The 24,207-nt window shown below is 33.7% G+C and overlaps 2 protein-coding genes across 4 annotated transcripts; one reads left to right on the forward strand and one right to left on the reverse strand.

Annotated features, from left to right (window-relative positions):
• The first annotated feature begins 2,899 nt into the window (after positions 1–2,899).
• On the forward strand, positions 2,900–6,507 carry LOC133819199 (uncharacterized). Of its 3 annotated transcripts, XM_062252383.1 has the most exons (7): positions 2,900–3,036; positions 3,177–3,827; positions 3,906–3,986; positions 4,075–4,481; positions 4,569–4,692; positions 5,079–5,596; positions 5,702–6,507. In XM_062252383.1, exons 4-7 carry the CDS (start codon positions 4,228–4,230, stop codon positions 5,913–5,915), a joined length of 1,110 nt encoding a protein of 369 aa, XP_062108367.1. In that variant the 5' UTR covers positions 2,900–3,036; positions 3,177–3,827; positions 3,906–3,986; positions 4,075–4,227; the 3' UTR covers positions 5,916–6,507. The 3 variants fall into 3 exon arrangements, with proteins under 3 accessions (XP_062108367.1, XP_062108366.1, XP_062108365.1); XM_062252382.1 differs by having other exon boundaries at positions 3,906–4,481; XM_062252381.1 differs by having other exon boundaries at positions 3,177–3,305; positions 3,442–4,481.
• Positions 6,508–6,651: 144 nt separating this feature from the next.
• On the reverse strand, positions 6,652–9,614 carry LOC133815374 (protein FAR1-RELATED SEQUENCE 5-like). The gene is made up of 3 exons (XM_062248221.1): positions 8,161–9,614; positions 7,464–7,972; positions 6,652–7,348 (listed from the first exon to the last, which is right to left on the reverse strand). The coding sequence occupies exons 1-3, from the start codon at positions 8,858–8,860 to the stop codon at positions 6,881–6,883; spliced, it is 1,677 nt and encodes a 558-aa protein (XP_062104205.1). The 5' UTR covers positions 8,861–9,614; the 3' UTR covers positions 6,652–6,880.
• Between the last annotated feature and the right edge of the window lie 14,593 nt (positions 9,615–24,207).

Consider the following 24,207-nt stretch of genomic DNA (forward strand, 5'->3'; position numbering starts at 1 on the left):
TCAATGGAAAGAACAGAGACATGCTTCAGTAAATAGGTTTTATTAAAAAAAAATTCCTAGACCTTTGGGCTTTTAGTATATGTGCATTGGGCCTTGTTTTTTTTATTAATTTTATATTTGAGCTCCATTTTATTTTTGAGGAATTTACATGAAATATGAGAAAATTCACTAAAATTTGATATATATGGCTTTTTATTTTGTGTGCATTTTTTATGGTTTTTTTTGTTGTTTTCCTTTTTTATGGGTTTTGTTTTCCCATATTTATCAAAATATTGCTTTTATATCCCATATTTTTTTGTATACGTTTTTTTTCTATAGGGGTATTTTTATGAGTAAATTTTTGTCTTTTTATTTTTATTATTTTGGTAAACATTTTTGTAAGAAAATTTTAATTCAGTAGTGGTTTATTATGCATTTATGTGTATTTTTGTGAGGGCTTTTTAGTCATTTTATGTGTTTTTTTTATTATTTTATTTTATTTTATTTTTGAATTTTTTTTTGTAAGGAAATCAATTCCCAGTATGCATGCAGGTACTTGAGTACCCAGCCTCTATCACGTTTTTATCTTCTTCACGTTTTCTGAATTTTATTAGTATATTTTATTAAGTATCACGTTTTCTTCAGTGGTGATTTGTGTTCTTAGTTTTCGTTCTTGTGTTAGGGTTTATTTGAGTTCTTTGTTGTCGATTTTCTGTCCTCTGTGCGTGTGTTTCGTTTCGGTGAGTACCTGGTTTCAGGTATGTCTTTTTCCGTTTGCTTCAGTATCACGTTTTTTATATATCGTTTGGTTCAAATTTTTTCTTTCTTTCAGCATTTGGTTTTTTGTTTTGATTTCTTCTTTTTTTTCTTTTTCTTAGGATTTTTATAAGTTTCTCGTTGTGGATTTGTGCCTCTTTGTGGTGTTTTCGTATCGGTGAGTACCCGGTTTCAGGGTTTATTTTATTTTAATGTAAATTGATTGTTAATTTTGCTTTGTATTATATATTTTTCTGTCGTGGGTGGTTGTTTTTTAATCTGTGTTAATGACGGTTTTTATATTTGGTGCACGATTTTATCGTTAGTTTTTTAGTGGGGTTTTTGTCAGTTTTTGATCAGTTTATTATTTGGGAAGTTTATGGGTAGTTATTTGTAATTTGTGCTCTATATATGTGTATATCTGTTTTTCTTTTTTCATTTGTGTTGTTTGTTTTTTTTTATGCAGTGCATTGATATTTCTCTTGCTCGAATTTGTGTGATGGATCACTGTGGTGAATGCGGTGGTGTTTTTGGTTCGGAGAAGAAAATTTCTGGTATAGTAGAGGATGAATCGAAGAATGTAGGGGATGATATTTGCGAGATTCTTCCTCGAAGGAGTAACATTACACATTTGAAGTCTGTTGCAAGGAAGAAGAGTAAATCCCCTTCCTCTGTTGCAAGGAAGACAAGTAAATCGCCTTCCACTGTTAAACAGGCGAAGGATTCGTGTGCATCTGGTAGTAAGGATGCTGGAGATGATTCTCATGAGACTAAACATGTTGTGGTATGTGTTTATTTTTTTAATTATTATAATATAAAATTGTTCATCTGTTTATGTTTTTGTTGTTGTGTTTCACATTGGGTGGATTCTGTTTGTTTTATTTTTTTATGGTTGTGTATTTGGTTTCTTGTAGTTTTGTAGTTAATTTGTATAATGTTCAATTTTGTTTTGTGTTTGTTTTATAGTTATTGTTGTGTTTTCTTTTGTTGTTAAACAGTTTTTTTTTTGTACCTGGTTACATGTGTACCTGGTTACATGTGGATTCTATTTTTTTAATTTTTTTTATGGTTGTGTATCTGGGTTCTTGTAGATTTGTAGTTAATTTGCATAATCTTAAATTCTGTTTTGTGTTTGTTTTATTGTTATTGCTGTGTTTTTTTTTGTTGTTAAGCTGTTTTATTATTTTTTGGTACCTGGTTTCATGTGTACCTGGTTACATATGTACCTGGTTACTTTACAGATAACAGTGAACGATGTTGCTTAATGAGTTTTGAACTTGTTTACCTTAGTGAATGAATTGTTTTTTTTTTTATATGTATATTTAAACCATACAAAGTTAAATACATATAAGTCGTTTTATAAATGTAAAGTACTTATAAATTTTTCATGTTTATATTTTTTGAAACTGGTTGCATGTTTAATTGTTTTGTTTTTTTCTGCAGGCTCATTTAAAAATATACCCCTCCAAGAGGTTTGGTAGTAAGGTTCAACATTTTAATGACAAGAGTGTCATTACTGACTTGAAATCTAAGTTGACTAAAAGTCAGAAATCATTGTTTAAGAAGACCCCATTTGGGCACTTTTTAGAAGTATGTGATATTTATTTTCAAACTCAACTTGCCCAGCTTGTGTTATTGAGAGAGGTATCTCATGAGAGGGAGGAAGAGGAAATGTGGTTTAAGCTTGGTCGTAGAGTGTGTAGGTTTTCTATTGAAGAGTTTGCTCTAGTTACGGGTCTTAGATGTGATGGTGATTTTGATTTAAGTCGTTTTCAAAAAAAGAAGGTTTTGTTTAAGAAAAAAATATTTGGCCGTTTTGTTGGTAAGGTGTCGAAGTCTGAATTACGCAATGCTTTTATTAGTAAGGATCTAGTTGCTGATGAGGATGTTGTCAAATTGGGTATAGTTCATATCCTAGTTAACTATTTGTACGGCTATACTAGTGATAAGTTGGTTGGTGATTTCTTTTTTGAGATGGTTGATCGAGATTTTTCTGAATTAGCAAATATTAGTTTTGGCAAGTTTGTATGGGATAGGAGTTTTCAATATTTGAAAACTGCTTTGAAGGGTGGGAATAAAATATTTGATGGACTGTTCGTTGATGGGAAGGTTGGCCTTCACCCTTACAAACTTCTTGGGTTTCTCATTGCTTTTCTTGTATGGATTTATGAAAGTATAGCTTAGTTGAGTCCTGAGTTTTGTCAACGGGTTGGGAAAAAATTTCCCCGTTTGTTGAATTGGAAGAGTACAGATAATGCGTTCTATGCAAACTTGGTGGGAAAGGTTTTCAACAATCAGAAGGTATAATCTTTTTGTTTTGTAACTGGTTTCTTGCTAAATTTGTTTGATTCATTTTTGCATTTTTGTTTGTGTACCTGGTTTCAGTTGATGGTAACCAGTTTTCTTGATTTTGTATATATATATATTTTTAATTTATTCAGTTGACTATCCTGGATGTCTATCCGTCTTCTGAGGAGAGAAAGAAACTGGCAGTAAAGAAGTTTAAGTTTGAGCCTCTATACTTGCCGAAGGTGTGTGCTGAAGATGGAGACAGTAGTCCGGGTACCCAGGTACTGGTTAGTTTTGTTGTTTGTTTTAGTTAAAAAAAATATATTATTTTGTTTTGAAATTTATAGGTTTCTTTTTAGGTTTTTTTGTCTTTTTTTTTTTTTGCTGTTTTGTAAAGTATTTTATTTTGTTTTGTAGGTTGATAGTGAAAAGTTGAGATTGATTTGTGAATCAATCTCATCAATAAAAGCATGCCAAGAAACTATTATTAGTGACATTGCAGTTATGAGATCTGAGTTCATGGGGAAACTCAGTGATTTATCTGCAATGATTGCAAAATTTGTTGCAAAAAATTCTGAAAAAGTTGCAAATTCAAGTGATGAAAGTGCTGGTTTTAATGAAGGGGAAAAGCCAGATGATTTTGATAATGTTTCCAATCCTATTTCTGATGATTCTAAGGTAACTTGTTTGTTTTTATGCTTTATTGTTTTTTTTAACCATTTTTAGTTGTAACCAGATTGTTTTTTTTTTTTTTTGGCTAGGATTGTGGAAATGATTCAGCTGAAGAGTCTGATGGTAGTAAGGTAACTAGTTTATTTTTCTTAATAGTATGTTTTCTTTCTGTAGTTGTTTAGTGTAACCAGTTTCATTATTTCTTTTAGGGTGTTGAGAAGGATTTAAATGAAAATTTTGATGCTGTTTATTCTGGGTTGGAGTTGTCAAATGTTGTGGGTGGAGATAAGGTTTTGTAATTTATTTTTGTTTTGTTTCTTGTATTATTTTATTTAAAATTGAATTTGTTGTAATTGATTTTATTTTTATTCATTATAGGATTTTACAAACAAGCCTGAGTTCAGTTCAGTTGGTTTAAGTTTTGAAGAAGTATATGTTGATCCAGAGATTTTGAGTGTTATTGATAGAACTGTTCAGTATGCAGAAGGAGAAAAGAAATTTACCGGGAGTAAGGATGATTGGAAGGTTGTGATGGTTGGTGATGATGATGAGGTTCCTGTTGCTATTAAAAAGAGGGAGCCTAAACCTAGTACTCATGTCAAGTCTCCTTTTGTTACTGAGTTTGGTTCTTCTGATGTTAAAGAAACTGTGAAGAGGAAGGGAGTGGAAGTGGTGATTGTTAGAGGATTGGTTCCATTTGAAAATGAAATAGGGCAGAATGTTTCAAAGAATGATTGCCTGGATTATATTTCTTGGATTGAGGATAAAATGAATTTTAAGAATAAGTATGTTTTTTTATATTTTCTTTAATATTATTATTCTTGATATTTAATTGTTTGTTAATATATATATATATATTTTTTGTTTTGAAGGAAGAAGAAATTTTCTGATGTCAATAACATTATCAATCCCCCAATGGATTATTCATTTGTTAAAATTTCTGAGAAAATGTGGTTTTACAAGCTTCAAACTTGTGGGGAGGAGCTTATGGACACTGTAAGTAACCAGATTCTTGTTATAATGTTTATTTAGTAGTATTTGTTTGTTTAGATGTTTTTTTTTTTTTGTTGATCATGTTTAAGTCAAGTAACCAGGTTCCTGTTAATAAGTGTGTAAAATATTTTTAAATTTTGGGTAGTAACCAGGTTCTTTGAAGCATTGTGTGTAACTTGTTTTTTTTTAATTATATATTGGCTAGTAACCAGGTTCTTGGTATAATGATTCTTAATTAGTCTTTGTTTTGTTTAGATGTTTTGTTTTTGTTGTTGATCATGGTTAAGACAAGTAACCAGGTTCCTTTTAGTACTGTCTGTAAATTGTTTTTTTTATTTATGGGTAGTAACCAGGTTCCTAACTTTTGTATGTTTATTTATTTTTTGTAGCATATAAATGTATGTTTTTATTACCTGAGGAAGAAGATTAAGCTGGTTGATGGTTTGAACAAGAGGGTTACAACTACAGACTCTTGGTTTGATGCAACTATCAAGGGTTTGTATGATAACTTTGTGGCAGCCAAATGTGATTCAAGCATCATTCGTTTTGATAATCTAATTTCAGATTACATTATTGGTGAATATTTGTTTTGTAACACTCCTTGGGTGGATGTGGATCATGTTCTTTTTCCTGTGCATGTGAAGGTTCAGTTGCATTGGGTTTTTATTCACTTTTCCATTAAGAGTAGGATGTTAACTGTCTACAATTCTTTGACGGGGAAGAAGAATGAGAGTATTGCTTTGCCATATGTGAAGGCTTACTCTGTTGTTTTACCATATTTTCTAGATTTTCTTGATTTTTATTGTTCTAGGAAAGATTTGGACTTGAATGTTGGTCCATATTCTGTTGGGAAGAAGGATCCAATTGATTTTAACTTTGCCAAAGACTTGCCATTTCAAGAGGATATGTAAGTAACTGGTTTTTTGTATATTGTTGTTTATTTTTCTATTTTGTTTGTTTTTAAGTAATTTCATATTCTGTTTTTTGTGTTTTTTGTTTTTTTTTTTTGCAGTGATTGTGGAGTATTTGTTATCAAGTATGCTGATTTGTTTATTCATGGGAAGATTGATGACATCCCGAAGAACATGGCTGCCAAAATTGCTACCTATCGTGATTATCTTGCCATTAACTTGTATAGTCATGCAAAAAAGAAGCAGATTGGTGGGTACAAGACAGAAGATGATGCTCCATCAAAGAAATCAAAGAGGAGGAGGAATTATAAGTAGAGATGTTGGAGTTTTTTTTTTTAGCTGTATTAACGACCATGTCTTTTTTTTCTTTCGTTGTTTAATAGTGAAGTTGTGGTTTGTAACTGGGTACTGTTTTAGTACTGGACTTATGTATGGTTTTTTTTTTTTTTTTTGGTCAATGTAAAGAATTGGTTTCAACTTTTGGCTTAATATAAATTTTTTTTTAATGTATATTATTTTAATGTGTATGTTTTTTTATTCAATAGTGTTGGAGTTTTTTTTTTTTTAAAGTGTGAAGATATTGTGATGTACATGTTTTTTTTTTCATATAGGTTTCAATTATTATTGTATGAAGATGGTGTAACCGGTTACTTCTGTGTTAGATTGTAAAAGCTATATGTTTCAGGTAACTGGTTACTGTTTCTTTAGTTTTTATTTCTATTTTTTAAATTATTTTTTATTTTTTTATGTTTGTTGTTTTTTTTTTGTGTGAACGATTTCTGATTATATAACTAGGTTTTTAAAGTAGTTGGTTTTATTAATATATAGTTGTTTGTTAAAATTTCTTATAGTGATTGCTTTTTGTTTTTTATATTTTTATGTGTTGTAACCAGGTACTTGAATTTTCAGTTTTTGAATATCTTGTGTTGGAAAGTTGAGTATCAAGTTTATAATATTTTATGTTTTTTTGTTTTTTGTGAAATATTTGTGGTTTTATAATTAGGTTTTTAAATCGTTGGTTACATGTATATGTAGTTGTTTGTTAAATTTACTTATAGTATCTGTTTTTTTTTCTTTCTATAATATGTGTTGTAACCAGGTACTTGAGTATCCAGATTTGGAATATCTTTGTGTTTGGAACCATGAAGTTGAGTATCAAGTTTATAAAATGTAAAATGTTTAAAAAGTTTGTACTTTTATTGAAGTAGAAAACATTAGGATACAATTTTATTACATGAAATGAAAATATTGAAATTGTAGTATATCTATTCTTTAGAAAATTATTTGTCTATTTTCTTTGACTTTGTTGTGTTTCGCAGCTTTGGGATTGGTTCATTCCTGCATGTTTTTCTGTTATGCCCTTGCTGTGCGCATCTTCCACATTTTATTTGCACCTTTGGTTCTCCTCTAGATCTGATTCTTTTCCTTCTAGGGCGGCCTGGTGGTTTTCTTGATTTTGGTGGTAGGACAATTATGTTTAAAGTCTCTGGCAGTGTCCATTCGCCTTCATTTGGCAATGGATGAACAGTTGAGTCATATGTTGCTTTCATAGTTGTAGTTTTGTAGTAATCAGCAACATAATCATATGTTTTCAGCCGTGTTTTGGCGAATACTGCTATTGCATGTGCACACGGTATTTCGTCTTGTTGGAATCTTTTGCATTCACATGTTTTCTCCATTAGGTTGACCAAAAAATTTCCTTTCTGTTCAACCACAACTTGGTACAGTATAGTGTTTACTGGGAAGACCTGTTTATTTTAGTAGAGAAACACATGTTAGAAACTGGATACTGTGATATTTTTGAGTAACTGGTTACTAAGAGTTTTGATAAATAATATTCAGTGCTCAATATATGTCAGGTACCTGAAATTTAATGGCACGAATAAAGTTTTCTCTAAGCACAGTTTCAGTATCTGTTGTTACTTGTGTGAATGTTCCGTTTGCTTCGTTACCATTTTTCCATACCCATTTTTGAACTAAACTTCGAAGGCCCTCCATCATTGTAGTGATTGGCAGCGTTCTTGCAGCTTTCAATGCAGCATTTATTGATTCAGCTATATTTGATGTCATCATTGTATATCTTCTTATTGGAGCATGGCATCTAGACCAAGTTGAATATCCAATTTTTTGTAAATACGGTCTTATGCGTGTGTCAATCTTGTCTATTTCATGCATGTAATGCTCAAATGATTGTACCCTGTATGCATTTGCTGCTTTGACAAAGTTTAGGTTTAGGTCCTCCCCATGGACACCAAAATTGACTTTGATGTTGTTTAACAGATGGAATATGCATGCTCCATGGAAAGCTTTTGGGTATACATGGTCTATAGCATTTTCTATGCTTTTATGCCTGTCTGAAATGATTGCCATACCTGTTTTGCAAAATCACAATGGAGTAACTGGTTATTAAGTATTAACTGAGTAACTGGTTTCATTAATTTATATGACTGTTATTTTTTTTTTTACACTGTTTTCTCTATTTTATTGCTGGATTATTATTAAACTGATAATTTTATGAGTTTAGTTTGTTTCAATAAGAATATAAAGAAGAAAACCGTACCTTCTCTTTCTCCATATGTCTCCTTTAGCTTTGTGAAAAACCATAACCATGATGAATCATTTTCAGAGTCTCCAATTCCAAAGGCTAATGGGAATATGTTGTTGTTAGCATCCATTGTTGAAGCAGTGAATAAAGTTCCCCCAAATGATGTCTTCAAGTAAGTTCCATCTATCACAATGACTGGCCTACAGTGTTTCCATCCTTTGATGGAATTTGCAAATGCTAGGTACATATATTTGAAGTGATCTGTATTGTCTGTAACCAGGTGTGTAATTGTACCTGGGTTCGATACTTTTAGCATGTGAAGGTAGATGGGAAGTTTTTGGTATGAATCATCTTGGTTTCCCCTTTCCAATTCTAAAGCTTTTTCTCTTGCTCTCCAGGCTTTTTGGTACCCCATTGAAACACCAAAATCATCTAGCATGTCGTTGATTATGTCATGTGGTGTGTGTACTCTCTTTATTGACATGTATTTTGATTTTATTAGTTCCCCAATGACATTGCAATTAGCCTGCCTGTGGTCTTCCATAATGATATCCAAGGAGCAGGTGTGAGTTTTTACATACTTTCTGATTTTAAATGTTTCTGTTTTCCTGAACTTTGAAGCTCTAAGTAACCAGTTACAATTGTCATCCACACAGGTTACCAGGTACTCTCTTGGTTCAGATCTTTTTGTCTTGAATTGGAAGTTGTGGATCATAGCATAATAACATAGAGCAGATTTTAAGAGCTTTTTGTCCTTATAAATCTGGCCTTCTTCAACTTTGAAAATTTTATGATCAGTTATAATTTCTGTTTCTTCTTTTCTTTTTCTTTTGTTTTCTTCTGTTCTCTCTATGATAAATTCTGCTACATCATCAGCTATGTCTGTAGTATTTGGGAAGGTTTGTACCTGGTTATTTCTGGTGTAGGTTGCTTCGTGATATTGTAATTATGTAGCTGATTGCTCGTTGTTTAGTTGAAGAACTAGCTTTTCTAAATCTGTGTTCTGTTTTTGTGTTTCTTCTTCATATGTAGTGTGTTGAACAGTTTCAGCTATTGTTTGATCAACAGTGGTGATGCATAGTGGTAGCTCAGTTACTTCATTTTGTTTCTTTTTCAGCTCAATGTAGAATAGGACTGAATTGTCAGTGAGTAATTTCATTGGTGGCATACCTGGTGATAACTGGTAACTCAGCTCAATATTTTGAATATTGCATTTTATTTCAGTTTTCACTAAATGAACCAAATTGTTTAGAGAACAATTTTTTGGTATTATCAGTCCAGTCATGGTGTACTCATCATACTGATATCTATCTGTCCATTTTCCTCCAAATCGAATCAATGTCATTATGGTCTCCATATCTGCAATATAGCACAACATAATTTTTAGTGATGTTTAAAATGTATCTGGTTGTGTTAGTGAATGAACATTATTAATGTTGAAATTATTTTAGTAACTGGTTTCTTTTTCTGAATCGAGAACTATTTTCCAGTTTCCATATTTATTTATGTTCCATTAAATTCTGTTTTTGTGTGTGTAACTGGTTTCACGTTTGTAATTAAAAAAGTTTTGAAACAAGTAGTTTGAGTCAAGAATTTTATCAGGAAGTAATTTGCAGATTATTTGTGTAAATATTTTGCATGTCGTATATTTGAAGAAAGATTTGCTTACCTGTTTGAGAAATCAGAGAAGTTGATGGATTTATGCGTTTGCTGATGTGAACGAACGTAAAAGCAGGGGATGTAATCGGAGAAGAAGATCTGCCGGAGAAGAAGAAGAAGAAGATCTGCCGGAGTAGAAGAAGAAGAAGATCTCAAATTCAATTGAATTTTTAATTTGATGACTGGAGAAAGAAGACGATGATGAGAGTAGCAGCCAGATCGGAGACGATGATGAGAGTAGCAGCTATCACTTCTTGATCGGATTTTGATCGGAAAGAATGGAGAATATGAAGCTGTGATCGGAAAGAATGGAGAATATGAAGCTGTGATCGGAAAAAATGGTCGATGAATTGCTGTACCATACAAAAATTTTCTTGATTGGCAGTGGGTGAGAAAATTATGGGAATCTGTTAGTTTAGTTTATGGGAATTCCATATTTATTATTTTGTATTAACCGTGTATTACCATATTTGGCTTAATTATTTTTTTGTCCATATATATTTAAAGTTTATTTAAGATTCCCATATTTATGTTAACTTCTCTTTATTTTTAAGTGTACCAAGCCTTACCGTGTCTCAATATATATATATATATTTAAAAAAAAAAAGAGAAAAAAAATGAGTCAACGAGATGATACTAAATCATCCCCTATGTCTGTTCTTGTCCCTGAAAGTCCCTTTAATGTTGGCATTCTCCTTACTGAAACAAATTATGATGTGTGGTCTCAACTTATGGAAATGCATATTGCTGAAAGAGAGAAACTCACATACATTACGGGCAAAACTGATCCTCCAACCATATCAGATAAAGGTTATGAAAAATGGCAAGCTGAAAATCAAAAAGTGAAACGTTGGCTTTTGATGTCCATGTCTCCTGATATCATGAAGCGATATCTTCGTTTACCAACTGCTCGTGAAATTTGGAGTAATCTTTCCAAAACATTCTATGATGGCAACGATGAGTTGCAAGTCTATACTTTGAACCTGAAAGCTTTCTCAGCCAAGCAAGGTAGCAAATCACTATCTGTTTATTATGGAGAGTTAACAGAAATATTCCAAGAACTAGATCATCGAGATACTGTGGCTATGAAGGATGCTAATGATGTTACAACATACCAGAAGTCCATTGAACGAATTCGAGTCCACATATTTCTTGCAGGGCTAGATAAAAGTTTTGACCATCTTCGACGCGAGATACTACGCCAAATACCTAGACCCAGTTTAGAAAAGTGTTATGCAATGGTTCGTTGTGAGGACTTACGATCCACAACCTTCAATGAAGAGAATACCAAAACTGAAGCTTCCGCAATGCTCTCTCATCGGCAGCCCACCAACTCAAAGAAGTTCACTGTTGATAAAGTCTCATTGAAATGTACTCACTGCAATCAAACAGGACATACAAAAAATCGTTGCTTTGAGATAATTGGATATCCAGACTGGTGGGATCCAACTCGACATCGAAATGCTAAGAGACCGTCTACAACAGTAATTGCTCAAACAAAAGAAGATGTTGGTCCATCGACGTCATCAGCACTGACTACCACCACTGAAGAAGGTAAAAAAGGTTTTACACCTGTTTTGAATAATGCATGGATAATTGATTCTGGTGCTACTGATCATATGACATTTGATGTGAGCCAAGTGTTTAAACTAAAATCCTCCTCTAGAAATTGTGTCTCTACTGCAAATGGTAATACCAACCCAGTTCTTGGGGAAGGGTCATGTCATCTTACTAAAACTTTACATCTTGATTCCGTGTTGGTGGTACCTTCCTTGAACTATAATCTTATCTCTGTTTCACAAATCACTAATACCTTGTCTTGTGTGGTTATTTTTGGTCCTGACTCTTGTGTGTTTAAGGATATTCAGACTCAACAAACGATTGGTTATGGTATTAAGAAAGGGATGCTGTACTACTTGGATCTGAAGTCAACAAATTCTGTCAAACTACAACAGGCTTTCACTGTCAATAGTACCAAGAAAACAACTGAGATTTGGCTTTGGCATCAATGGTTAGGACATGCCTCATTTGGATACTTAAAACATTTGTTTCCTACTTTGTTTACTGATTTGGATATTTCTACTTTCAAATGGGATGTTTGTGAACTTGCTAAAAGCCATCGTGCTTCATTTCCTTTGATTTTAAATAAAAGTCCAAATCTGTTTATGATTATTCATTCTGATGTTTGGGGCCCTTCCAAAATTCCTACACTTGGAGGCTCTTATTGGTTTGTTACATTTATTGATGATTGTACTCGAATGACTTGGTTATGCCTCATGAAATCCAAATCAGAAGTTACGGTATTATTTAAAAAATTCTACAATACTATCAGAACACAATATAATGCCCAGATACAAGTACTTCACAGTGATAACGGGGGAGAGTATAATAGTAATGAGCTTCAACAATTCTTGGACTCTCATGGGTCTATTCATCAAACCAGCTGTCCAGATACACTGCAACAGAATGGTGTTGCCGAAAGAAAAAATAGACACTTATTGGAGGTTGTTCGGGCTTCTCTCATTGAAGCGCACATGCCCGCTCATTACTGGGGTGAAGCTCTCCTGTCAGCTGCCTACCTCATCAATCGAGTTCCTTCAAGATCACTCAACTTTAAAACACCATTTCAAGCTCTCGCTGACGTAGTTGTAGCTCCCATTGTCCCCAACCTACCACCCCATGTATTTGGTTGTGTTGCATATGTTCACCTTCCCAAAGATCAGCGGAATAAGTTAAAGCCTCGAGCCTTGAAATGTGTGTTTGTTGGATATGCTTTACATAAAAAAGGGTATAGATGTTATCATCCCCATACTCGATGCATGTTTATCACTATGGATGTTGTTTTCCATGAAGATGTTATGTATTACTTTGAGTGTGAATTTAGGGGGAGTATCTTGAAGAAATTCAAACTTTTAAATACAACCTCGTGACAGATGCAGAAGAGGTAAGACTTCATATGGCAAAAATATCTGATGAAAGTGTAGGAGAATTGGATACAAGTGGTCAAAACTTGGACATAAGTGGTGACACCTTGCACGAAAACACAGAACTGAATGAATTGGATTCTAGTGGTCAATGCTTGGATATAAGTGGTAATTCAGATCAACAAACAACTTCAGACGTTGAGTTGCGGGCTCTCCCGATTAATATACCAAAGCAATCGTTAGTTGAGGATATTCCTGAGTCATCTAAAAGACAATTACCACATCGTCCCACAAGAGGTATTCCAAAACCAACATATGAACCTGAATTATCTAGTAAAGTAAGATATCCTATGAACCATTATGTGTCTACACATCAATTGTCAAAAACAAATCAGTCATTTGTAAATCAATTATCTATTGTACCTATTCCTATTAGTGTGCAGGAAGCTTTAACTGATCCGAAATGGAAAGCTGCAATTAATGAAGAGATGGCCTCCATACAGAAGAATCTAACATGGGAGATTGTGGATCTTCCTATAGGAAAGAAAACTGTTGGATGTCGATGGATATTTTCTGTGAAATACAAAGCTGATGGTACAATTGAACATTTTAAAGCAAGATTGGTGGAAAAAGGGTATACTCAAACGTATGGAATTGATTACACAGAGACATTCACACCTGTTGCAAAAATGAACACAGTCCGGGTCTTATTGTCCTTGGCTGCTAATTTTGGGTGGCCTCTACAGCAGTTTGATGTGAAAAATGCATTTTTACATGGAGAACTCACTGTAGAAGTCTACATGGATCTTCCCCCAGGATGCATGGTGTCAAAAAAGCAAAGCCAAAAGGTGTGCAAACTGAAGAAATCATTGTATGGTCTGAAGCAATCTCCCAGGGCTTGGTTTGGAAGATTCACAAAGTCTATGGTAGCGGTTGGTTATCATCAATGCAATTCAGACCATACTTTGTTCTTGAAGAAGCAAAACGACAAAGTTACTGGACTTATTGTTTATGTCGATGACATGATAGTAACAGGAAATGATCCAGTTGAAAGGAAGACTCTTCAGGAATACTTGTCCAGAGAATTTGAAATGAAAGATTTAGGCCCATTAAAGTACTTCTTGGGAATAGAGGTTTCTCGATCAAAAAGAGGTATTTTCTTGTCCCAAAGAAAATATGCTTTAGATCTCTTGAAGGAGACAAGGATGTCTGCATGTCAACCAATCAATACACCAATTGAGGAAGGATTAAAATTACGAATGGAAGATGATCAAGTTCCCGCTGATAAAGAGAGATACCAAAGACTTGTTGGTAGACTGATGTACTTAGCCCATACAAGACTAGATCTTGCTTATGCTTTGAGCATCGTCAGCCAATTTATGCACAATCCAGGTAAGCAACATATGGACGCAGTCATACGAATTTTGAGATACTTTAAGTTAGCCCCTGGGAAAGGAGTTTTTTTTTTCTAGAAAAACAGAGGAACAAACCATCGATGTGTACACAGATGCTGACTGTGCTGGTGATAAAAATGACATGCGATCGACTTTGGGGTATTTTACCTTTGTAGGAGGGAATCTTGTGTCTTGGAGGAGCAAGAAACAAAGTGTGGTTGCCCGATCGAGTGGTGAAGCAGAACTACGAGGACTGGCTCTTGGTGTTTGTGAAGGATTGTGGCTGAAATTACTCCTTCAGAATTTAGGTTATGCTACAACTACACCTATTTGGTTATATTGTGATAACAAGTCTGCTCGTGATATGGCCTATAACCCGGTTCATCATGATCGAACAAAACATGTTGAGATTGATCGATTTTTCATCAAAGAAAAATTAGAGGAGAAAAGTCTAGAGCTACCAGAAATTCGATCAGAAGATCAACTAGCAGATATTCTCACCAAAGCAATCTCCGTTCACATATTTTCAAAATTTGTGGGCAAGTTGGGCATGATAGACATCTATGCACCAACTTGAGGGGGAGTGTTGAAATATTCTACAAATCAATCAGTGATTTCCGTAGATCATGTGTAATTGACTAAGATTGATTTGTAATCAATTAGTATATTCTATTTTTAGAATCCGAAAGTCTTATAAATTGTATCTATTTTCACTGAAATAAAATAAGAAAAATCTATTTCTTCACACTTCACATGTTTGTTAAATCCCTAACCTAAACTAAAGGCTAAAAATAAGCTTCTTTATTTATTTTATTTTTTTGACATAAAGACTAAAGTTCATTGATAAAATTAGTTAAGTATTAATATTATACCAAGTAAACTCATTATCGTGAATGCAAACTTAGCTAGTCTATAATTAGCATTGTTACAACAACACAAAATAAGCACTAAAGTTGCACCTAAAATGAGAAATAATGAGTTTCTAATATCACTCAAAAAGCCCCACTCCAAAGAAAAATACTTTGGAGAAAGTACACAATCAATCACCAATTTAGTATCACTTTCTACAATAGAGACATATAAATCATGATGAGTTAACCAGTGAAGACTCAAAATAAGTGCGAGAACCTCTACTTCCTTAGCACTAAAGTAACCAGCAAAAGGTTTAGTTTAAGTGAGTGAAGGCATGGAGGAGTGAGTGAAGATGGTGTATCTCGGTGCTGGTTCTTGGAAGCATGGGAATGGTGATGTTGTGCATGAACCACTTTGAGTAATATAAATAAGCCCACTCAAGAAGGACTTGAGGAGGGCGAGTAGGATGTTCATGTCTTGACTTACTACGCTCCCCCAAATGCTCCAAGCTATGATGCAAAGATCAAAAAGCTGCAAGGAAGACAGAAGTAATTAGGGTTGTTAACATGTACAAAATATTCCTAGTAAAACAAGACTTGAAAATGACCCAAAATCCTGATACTTTCGTCAAATGCCATATCTATAGATTTTGGTAGAAATGCAGTTACCATAGGAGCAGAATTCTCATGGATTGGATTCTGATTGACTAGAGCTAAACTTGAAGTGGCCATAGTAAGAACCAGAGAGTGAAAGGTAGCGTTTGAAACTGGTATACCAGGTCTGTAAGGTGCAAACGATCACCAGGGGCACGAAGCTTTGAATTGAAGGAGAAAGCTGGTTGTTCGCCTAATTCCTGCAGATTATTTAAAGCAGTACAATAGTATCTCGTATGACCCAATAAACCAAAAAAGTATCAGAAATCAGTAAACTTTTCATATTGAAATTCAACCCCGAAAGATACCTCAACAGTACTCAATTGGAGCGTCATTCCTAGAATAAGTGGTTTAGTAATATCAATAAGAACACAGATACTCATAAAATGATCCCAATTATTAGGGAGAGATGTTTTATCAACATCAAGATACTACCCTTTTTTTTTTTTTTTTGATCAAGAAGAAAACTTCATTAATCAACCACCAAATTACACCCTCAATTCAAAAAAACCAACCCAAGAGGAACAACAATCTGAACCTCCAAAACTGAAAAAAAAAGGCACTAATTACATGTTAATCTATGTATAAGGTCTCTCTCTTGTCTAGACAAATTTCTATTTTTAATAACTAATAATCTGTAGCTCACTATACTTTTTACATCTAATGCAATCAGAGTATCATATTTGGAACAACCATCAAATACACATCTATTCCTGTTCAGCCAAAGACCATAGCACGTTGCTGCACTAACGGCTATACTGATTTGTCTCACCATACCAGAAGCTTTCAATGATAACCACAATAACCAGCCATCATACTCCACCGGCCACCCTCTGAAAACCAGCCAAGAAAACACTAACTCCACCACTCTTCTAGACAGGCAACAATTAAAAAATAAGTGATGGTGTGTTTCAGGCTGAACTCCACAAACAGGACAAAGAATTGAATCAAGAACTATGTGGAATTTACTAAAGTTGTCCTTTGTTAAGAGATGAGCATTCACAACTTGCCAAAGCAAAAATCGATGCTTTGGCAGATTAAGATTACTCCAAACAGCTCTGTAGTTGTTAACTTGAGTAGGAGGGAGAAAGCTGTTATACAGAACTGAAGAACAAAACTTACCCGAGCAGCCAGCCTTCAAAATCTCAGACAAGGAAAAATGTTGCCTAAGTCAACAAAGTTTGCGCCAATACCAACTAGAACCCAACTTTAGATCATAAGACCAGAAGGAAATCCCCTTAAGATAGACAGTGTTCACCCACTTGACCCAAAGCAAATCCCTCTTCTCAGAAATAGCCCAAATGTATTTGGCTAAGATAGCTTTATTCCATTTGGTCCCTTCCTTAAACCCAAGACCACCAAAAGCTTTGGGAAGACAAACTTTCTCCCAAGAAGCCAAGTGAATTCGGCTTCTATTACCATTCAAACCCCAAAGGAAGCCTCTACAAAGTTTCTCAATCTCTTTAGAAACACTCTGAGGCAGAATAAAAGTGCTCATCCAATAGTTTCGAAGACCAAGAAGAATTAAGTGAATCAATTGAACTTTGCCAGCAAATGATAGGTGCCGACTTCCCCAAGAATGAAGTCTCATTTTGATTTTTTTAATTATAATCCCGCAGTCCTCAGCTTTCCATTTTGTAGGTCTTAAAGGCACCCCTAGGTACCTTAAAGGGAAGTCACCTTCGGCCAGACCAATATCCTTAATGATCTCCTCCTTCTCCCTAGTCTCAACTCCTCCAAAGAAAATTTGAGACTTATTAACATTAATATGGAGCCCAGTGGTATTGCTGAAATCATCCAAAACCTCTTTAAGAACTTTAATGGATTGCTTAGTCCCTTTACTAAGAAGGATCAAATCATCCGCAAAGCATAAGTTGATTAGCTTCAAACTTTTGCAAAGAGGATGATACCTGAATTTAGAGTCATGAGCAGCATGGAGAAGGCTTCTCGACAGATAATCCATAATCAGAACAAAAATCAAAGGTGATAAAGGATCACCTTGACGAAGACCCTTAGCCCCATGAAAACCACCTTGTATTCTACCATTCATAAGGAGAGAATATGAAGTACTTTTAATACATATCATGATCAGCTGCACAAACCTACTGGGAAAGTTCAGAGCATTAAGAAGATCTTCAATAAAATTCCAATCCACAGTGTCATAAGCCTTACTAATGTCTATCTTGATAGTGCAGCGAGGAGATGTGTTTTTCCTTCTATAATTCTTCAAAATATCTTGGAGAATCATCACATTATGAGCAATTGACCTCCCTTGGATGAAAGCTCCCTGGTTTTGGTGAACCAGAGAAGGGAGAACATAGGCAAGCCTAGAACATAACAGCTTTGAGATGCATTTGTATATCGTTGTACAACACGCAATAGGTCTGTAGTCAACTGCTTTAGCCGGGTTATCTTGTTTAGGAATGAGGGAAATCATCGTATTATGCAACTCAGGCGGCATGAAACCTGTATCAAAAAAATTAGTAACAGCAGCACTAATTTCCCCCCCTATAACAGGCCATAACTTCTTGAAAAATCCAGATCCAAACCCATCAGGTCCTGGTGATTTTGTGTCTGGAATACTAAACATTGCTCGTTTTACTTCCTTATACGAAAACGGTCTCAGCAAACTAAGTTGCTCATCTAAAGACAGCTTATGTCCCTGCTCAATACAGACCAACTTCAATATGGTTTTGACAGAACTGATATTGCCCATGTAGCTGCGAAAGTGAGAAAGAAAATGCTGAACTACTTCAGGAAAATGCCCATTAACTTTACCTTGGTCTGTCAAGAAAGATGTGATTCGGTTTTCCATTTTCCTCTTCTTCAAACAGGCATGAAAATAGGATGTATTGGCATCTCCTTTCTGCAGCCAGGTAATTTTACTCCTTTGTCTAAGAAACTTATAGTACATCTTCTCTTGAGCACAATAATGAGCAGCTGCAGTAGATTCTCGTTCCTGATACTTCTTGTCTCTCGGGTGAGATTGAGCCTGTAACTTAGCTTCATTGTAGCAGATTTTAGCTTCCTGATACTTCTTCCCAATATCACCTATTTTCTCATACTACCCTATTTTATTCCCAATAGATTTTGCAACAAATTCATTCATCCCTAGAAAAGGTAATTTATGAACTCGTATCCTGAAAGGAGAAAATTTAAAAGAAGTAGGATCAATAGATTGCAAACCATCATTTCGTTGGAGTAGTAAGAGCACTCTCTGTTAAAAGTCCATGGTGATCCAAAGTCTACCTTAAGGAGAACATATTCACGGTCAAACTGGGAAAGGAACAGATCATCCGGAAGATCCTTGACTTGGAGTCCTTGACGAAGCTGACAAGCATTGATCATAGCCTCCTTAAACAGTGGCTTGTGAACTTTCTTCTAGGTGAGCAATTTACCCACTAAGCATAAACCTACACGATCAGTAGCGTTAGGATCTACATTATGTGTGATAACGTGAACTTGTTGTTCAATTGCAGACAGAGGCAAAGGATCGCAATTTTGGGAAGCATGATCCATCAGAAACTAAGTATAATGTCTCAAAAGTAGAAGGAAAAGAAGTGTGACGAGGAATCAGAAAAGAAAGAACAGAAATAAAAACCATCATTTTTGTAAGGAAAGAACAAGTTGAACACCAATATATAAAGGGAGAAAAAGTTCCACAAACGTGGGAGGGAAATCGTTTAATTGAGGGGGTTATTATGGAAGATAGAATTAATCCACAATAACTGTTTTCAAGATTGACCACTATCAAATAATTATGTAAATTCGAACGAACTAAGTTGATAAGAACCAAAGGAATACAAAATAAAATATAAATGACATCAATATATGCCATTGACTGATCAATCAACAATCAAAGATACGTAACATATGTTATAAAAATTATGGATCCATAGGACCAAAATAATTGACATTTAGTCAAAAGAAAATAACTGATCATCAACGATCGAAGATATATGACATATAGTCAAAAGAGGGAAATCAGTCTTAGTTAACAGCAACACAGATGAATGAATAAAGCATGCTTCCTTATTTAAGAAAGGCCAAAGAACCTAATAAAAATTTAAATTAGAATGAGGCTTTTAGAAAACGCACAGCTTTGTCTGGTGGTCATAACAAGTTATGGACCAAGTTACAGACACAATCCCTCAGGATGAGAGTATCGTAGGCCTCTTGTGGATTGTGTTGACTATTTTTGTTGAGTACCTTTTCTAGTGTGAAAGATTCATATCATAATTTCTGTTTAAATGTGTGATATTTAATTTTGTAAGATGTTTAAAATGGGAAAAGTTGAGAACTACCAACTTTTTAGAAGTAGTTAACTAAAATTAGATACTAAATATATTTAGTTGAACTTCACCCATTATTATCATGAGACTTCCCAAATTACATTTATCTGAGTACATGATTCTAAGTATTGTTGTAATGTGTATTATATGTGTCATATTATAATTAAAATGAAAATGCATTATAATTGTAGTGTGTCATATATATGTGTGACAACTATATTTATAAGAATGTATTCAATCTATGAAAAATTATTCTTTAAAATGTAAAAATCAAGGCTTAAAATATAAACTATAAATCTTAAAATGTAAACAACAATCATTTAAAATATAAATCTCAAGACATAAAACCAAAACCACGACCCTTTAAAAGTTTAACATCAAAGCTTAAAATCTAAACCACAACTCTTCAAAATGTAAACTACAAAACTTAAAATATAAACCATCACTCTTTAAAATTTAAACTACAAGCCTTGAAATTTAAACTGCGACTTGTAAAAATTTAAACCATGAGGCTTAAAGTTAAACCATTAGACTTAAAATTTAAATCACGACCATATAAAATATAAATCATAATATTTTAAAATCTAAGTCACGATTCTTTAAATTTAAACCACTGCTCTTTAAAATTAAAACCACCACAAGGCTTAAAGTTTAAAATAACAATACTTAAAATTTAAACAACGTCTCTTTAAAATTTAAATTACAAAACCTAAAATTTAAATAACAACTCTAGAAAATTTAAACAACAACTCTTTAAAATTTAAACCACGATGCTTAAAAGTTAAACTACTTGACTTAAAATCTAAACCACGACCATATAAAATATAAATCATGATCATTTAAAATCTAAATCACAACTCTTTAAAATTTAAACCACTATTTTTTAAAATTTAAACCACGACTCTTTAAAATTTAAATCACAAGACTTAAAAGTTAAACCACGCGATTAAAATCTAAATCGCGACCATATAAAATATAAACCATGATCATTTAAAATCTAAATCACGGATCCTTAAAATTTAAACCTCTAGTCTTTAAAATTTAAACTACGAGGCTTAAATTTTAAATCACAACTTTTTAAAATTTAAACCACAAGATTTAAAATTTAAATCACGACTCCTTAAAATTTAAACCACAAAATTTAAAAGTTAAACCATGCGATTAAAATCTAAACCGCGACCATATAAAATATAAACCATGACTCCTTAAAATTTAAATTACTAGTCTTTAAAATTTAAACTACAAAACTTAAAATTTAAACCACAACTTTTTAAAATTTAAACCACAAGACTTAAAATTTAAATCACAACTTTTTAAAATTTAAATCACAAGGCTTAAAAATTATACTACTAGGCTTAACAAAATTAAATGTATAGATTTTTAGCTATTAATTTAACTATGTATTTGTTGTGTTTATTTGTTATTAAATATTATTCAAAGCTATTAACTAACAGTAAAAAAGTTGGATATGATGGTTATGTGGCTTCTAATGTTATCCTAAAGGGCATGTGTTCAATTCTTGGCAACTACAATTGATAGAATTTTTTTATAGCATGTCTGGACACTTGTGTAGAGAAAGGGTATAATGAGACATTCATTATAAATCTGTTATAAAAGTAAGAGGATTAATAAATGAGTAAAATTAAAATGGTTATCTGAAAGTGGGCACCTAGTCTAATTTATTTGTTTAAAATTACATTGCTTATTGGGACCCAGGCCCGGCTCTTGGCACAGGCGAGCCAGATTTGTGCCTAGAGCCCCCACATAATGAGACCCATTTTTTTACATGTACAAAGGCCCTCAAAATTTGAAAAATATTATTTTATATATACATTTTTTAAAAATAACAAATTTTGTATAAGGACCCTTTTCACTCAGGCCCAACCCTGCCTATTTGGCTGAGAGTTACTTGGAAGAAGACTCTTTCTACTTGTATTTGGTTGCTTAAAGGATTTCAAATTGATCGCCAATTTGGTTGCTGGAAGTGTTATGAATCTGTTAGCCTAGTAAGGTCTTATTATGTTTGTACAAAACCTTGCTGCCATAATTTTGTTTTAGTCATTGTGCTGATCAAAAGTTGGATGTATTTGCTTTCATTGATTTGTGAGCTAACAAATCTATTTGCTTTTTCAGCTTAAAGATACTGAAATTTGGTATTAGGTCTTGTAGAAAAAAAACAATTAGTTGTTGCTTCTACTTCTTCACATGAGGAGGTTGTTCGGGAATCGATCTCCCACACGAGCTCCTTGAATCTATTTATTCGAGAATGCTGGTCAGATCTCGAAAGATTGCTGCATTGGTTTCAAGAATGTGGAAAGACATTTTTCTTTAGCCAACTTAAGAGATGGCTTACGGTGGCTCAGTTGGGAGATGGCTTAAGAGAAGGAAGAGAGAATTGCTAAGACACAATTTTTCTATGTATGGAAATTGTACAATGGAATAAGAATAGAAGAATCAAGTTATACCTTGTTTAGAATATGAGGTGATTTGGCAATGAGAGATGACTAGATGATGAATGTACAATTATCTTGGGATATTTCCCTGTGATTTTTGAAATTAGAGTGTATCATCTATTAGAGATCTTGATGATTTATTTTGGGTAACTAAGAAAAGGAGATTTGATCAAATTAGTACATAATAAAGAAAATTAGGGTAAGCTTAGCAGTTGATTTCGAAATCTAAGGAGAATTCAAGCCTAATTGATTTTGTAACAAGAGATAGAATAAATCATCAGAGTATTTTTGGAATGAAATATATCATCTCTTCCCTATATGGAATTTTTGAAATCTAAGAGAAGGAACCAAGGGATTTGGTACTAATCAAGACTTGATGATTTGAGAGACAATGGAGAGTGATTTTCGAATTCATGGGATGTTAATGGAATGACATCGTGCTAATTGATTTAGCAATGTGAATTGGATGATACATTGGTGTATATATGGAAAGGAAGATCAATTAGCATTAAGTGGTGAATTAGCGATGAAGGCTTTTGGAGCCTATAAATAGAGAGCCTTTGCTCTCATATTCTTCACACTAACAGAAGCAAGTCGTGTGAAGGGCAAGAGCAAAGAAAGGCTCTTGAGATTTTGGAAGAAGAGGATGAAGGACAAAGTGGCGTGAGCTTGGGTGAGGAGGAGAGACTTTCGAGGTCTTAAGAAAGAAAGGAAGGAAGGAAGAAGAAGGAGACTAAGATTAAGATCTCAGAGGTGAGTGTCTTTTTTTGGGTTCATAGTTCTTTTCATTAAAGTTTAGAGGTCATAAGCTTATAATGGTCTATGGTGTAAACTACGATGGCTAGGGTTTAAAGGCTTCAAAGATAAGAGGAGTACAAGAGGAGAATTCAACCACCATAGTATCAAGGATGTATCTTATTATTTTTGAGAATTCTTTCCTTTTATAAGCATGATAAACTTGGAGGGTAACAAGTGATTTGGTTTGGGGTTTCAAGAGAATTATTCTAGAGGTTATTAGTATGCATGGCCCGTGCAAGGGGTGTGTAGCACATGTTGTGATTGAAATGGTTATATTTTGGGTCTATGGTGGTAACCTAAGGTTTTGGGAAGCTTGCACGTTTATGATAGTAATTGATCTAAAGTTAATATTTTGTGGTGATGTTTTAATATGGTTATGATTTTTATGGTAGGTCTTGACCATTAAGTGAGACTATTCTTTCAATGATTCTCCATCTCTCTCACGCTAAAGTAAAGAGGTTAAACATGTTTGCTTAATTGCTGATGTTTATAGAATGCATGTTCTATGCTATATGTTTCAGGGTATGTACTTGGGAAAGTAAAAGGTGGACAAATGTAGCCACAAAGTTGACCATGGAGGTCGTAGAGAGGCCCATGAGAGATTCCTCGTAGTTATATCTCCCATTTACATGCGTAGTGCGCGCATAGATGTTTATGATGTTATGCCTTGTTATGATATGAGATTATGGTTTGGCTATATGAGGTTTCCTTTATGTTGATGTAACACCCTACTAAATCAAGACCACTACACTTTGTGTTTAAAATTGTGCTCAATTCATTAAGCGAGTAGTTTTGACTAAAATGAGTAATAAGGGTTAATTAAAAATTTGGGATAAAAGTTTTTGGTCAAACAAATGTTACTTTTCATTAAACTATTTTGTATGTACACGGGATCCCAAAAAATATTTATAACTGATACAAGTGAAAATAAACAAGGTACATAATAGTCGTCCTAAGCGTCAAAACCACTAAACCCTAGATCTCCAAAATAAGTCTTGACCGTGGCAGTCGAGCAGACTTCCTATGTACACGCCGCC

The sequence above is a fragment of the Humulus lupulus genome, chromosome 2 (genome assembly GCF_963169125.1).
Source record: "Humulus lupulus chromosome 2, drHumLupu1.1, whole genome shotgun sequence".
Classification (NCBI taxonomy): domain Eukaryota; kingdom Viridiplantae; phylum Streptophyta; class Magnoliopsida; order Rosales; family Cannabaceae; genus Humulus; species Humulus lupulus.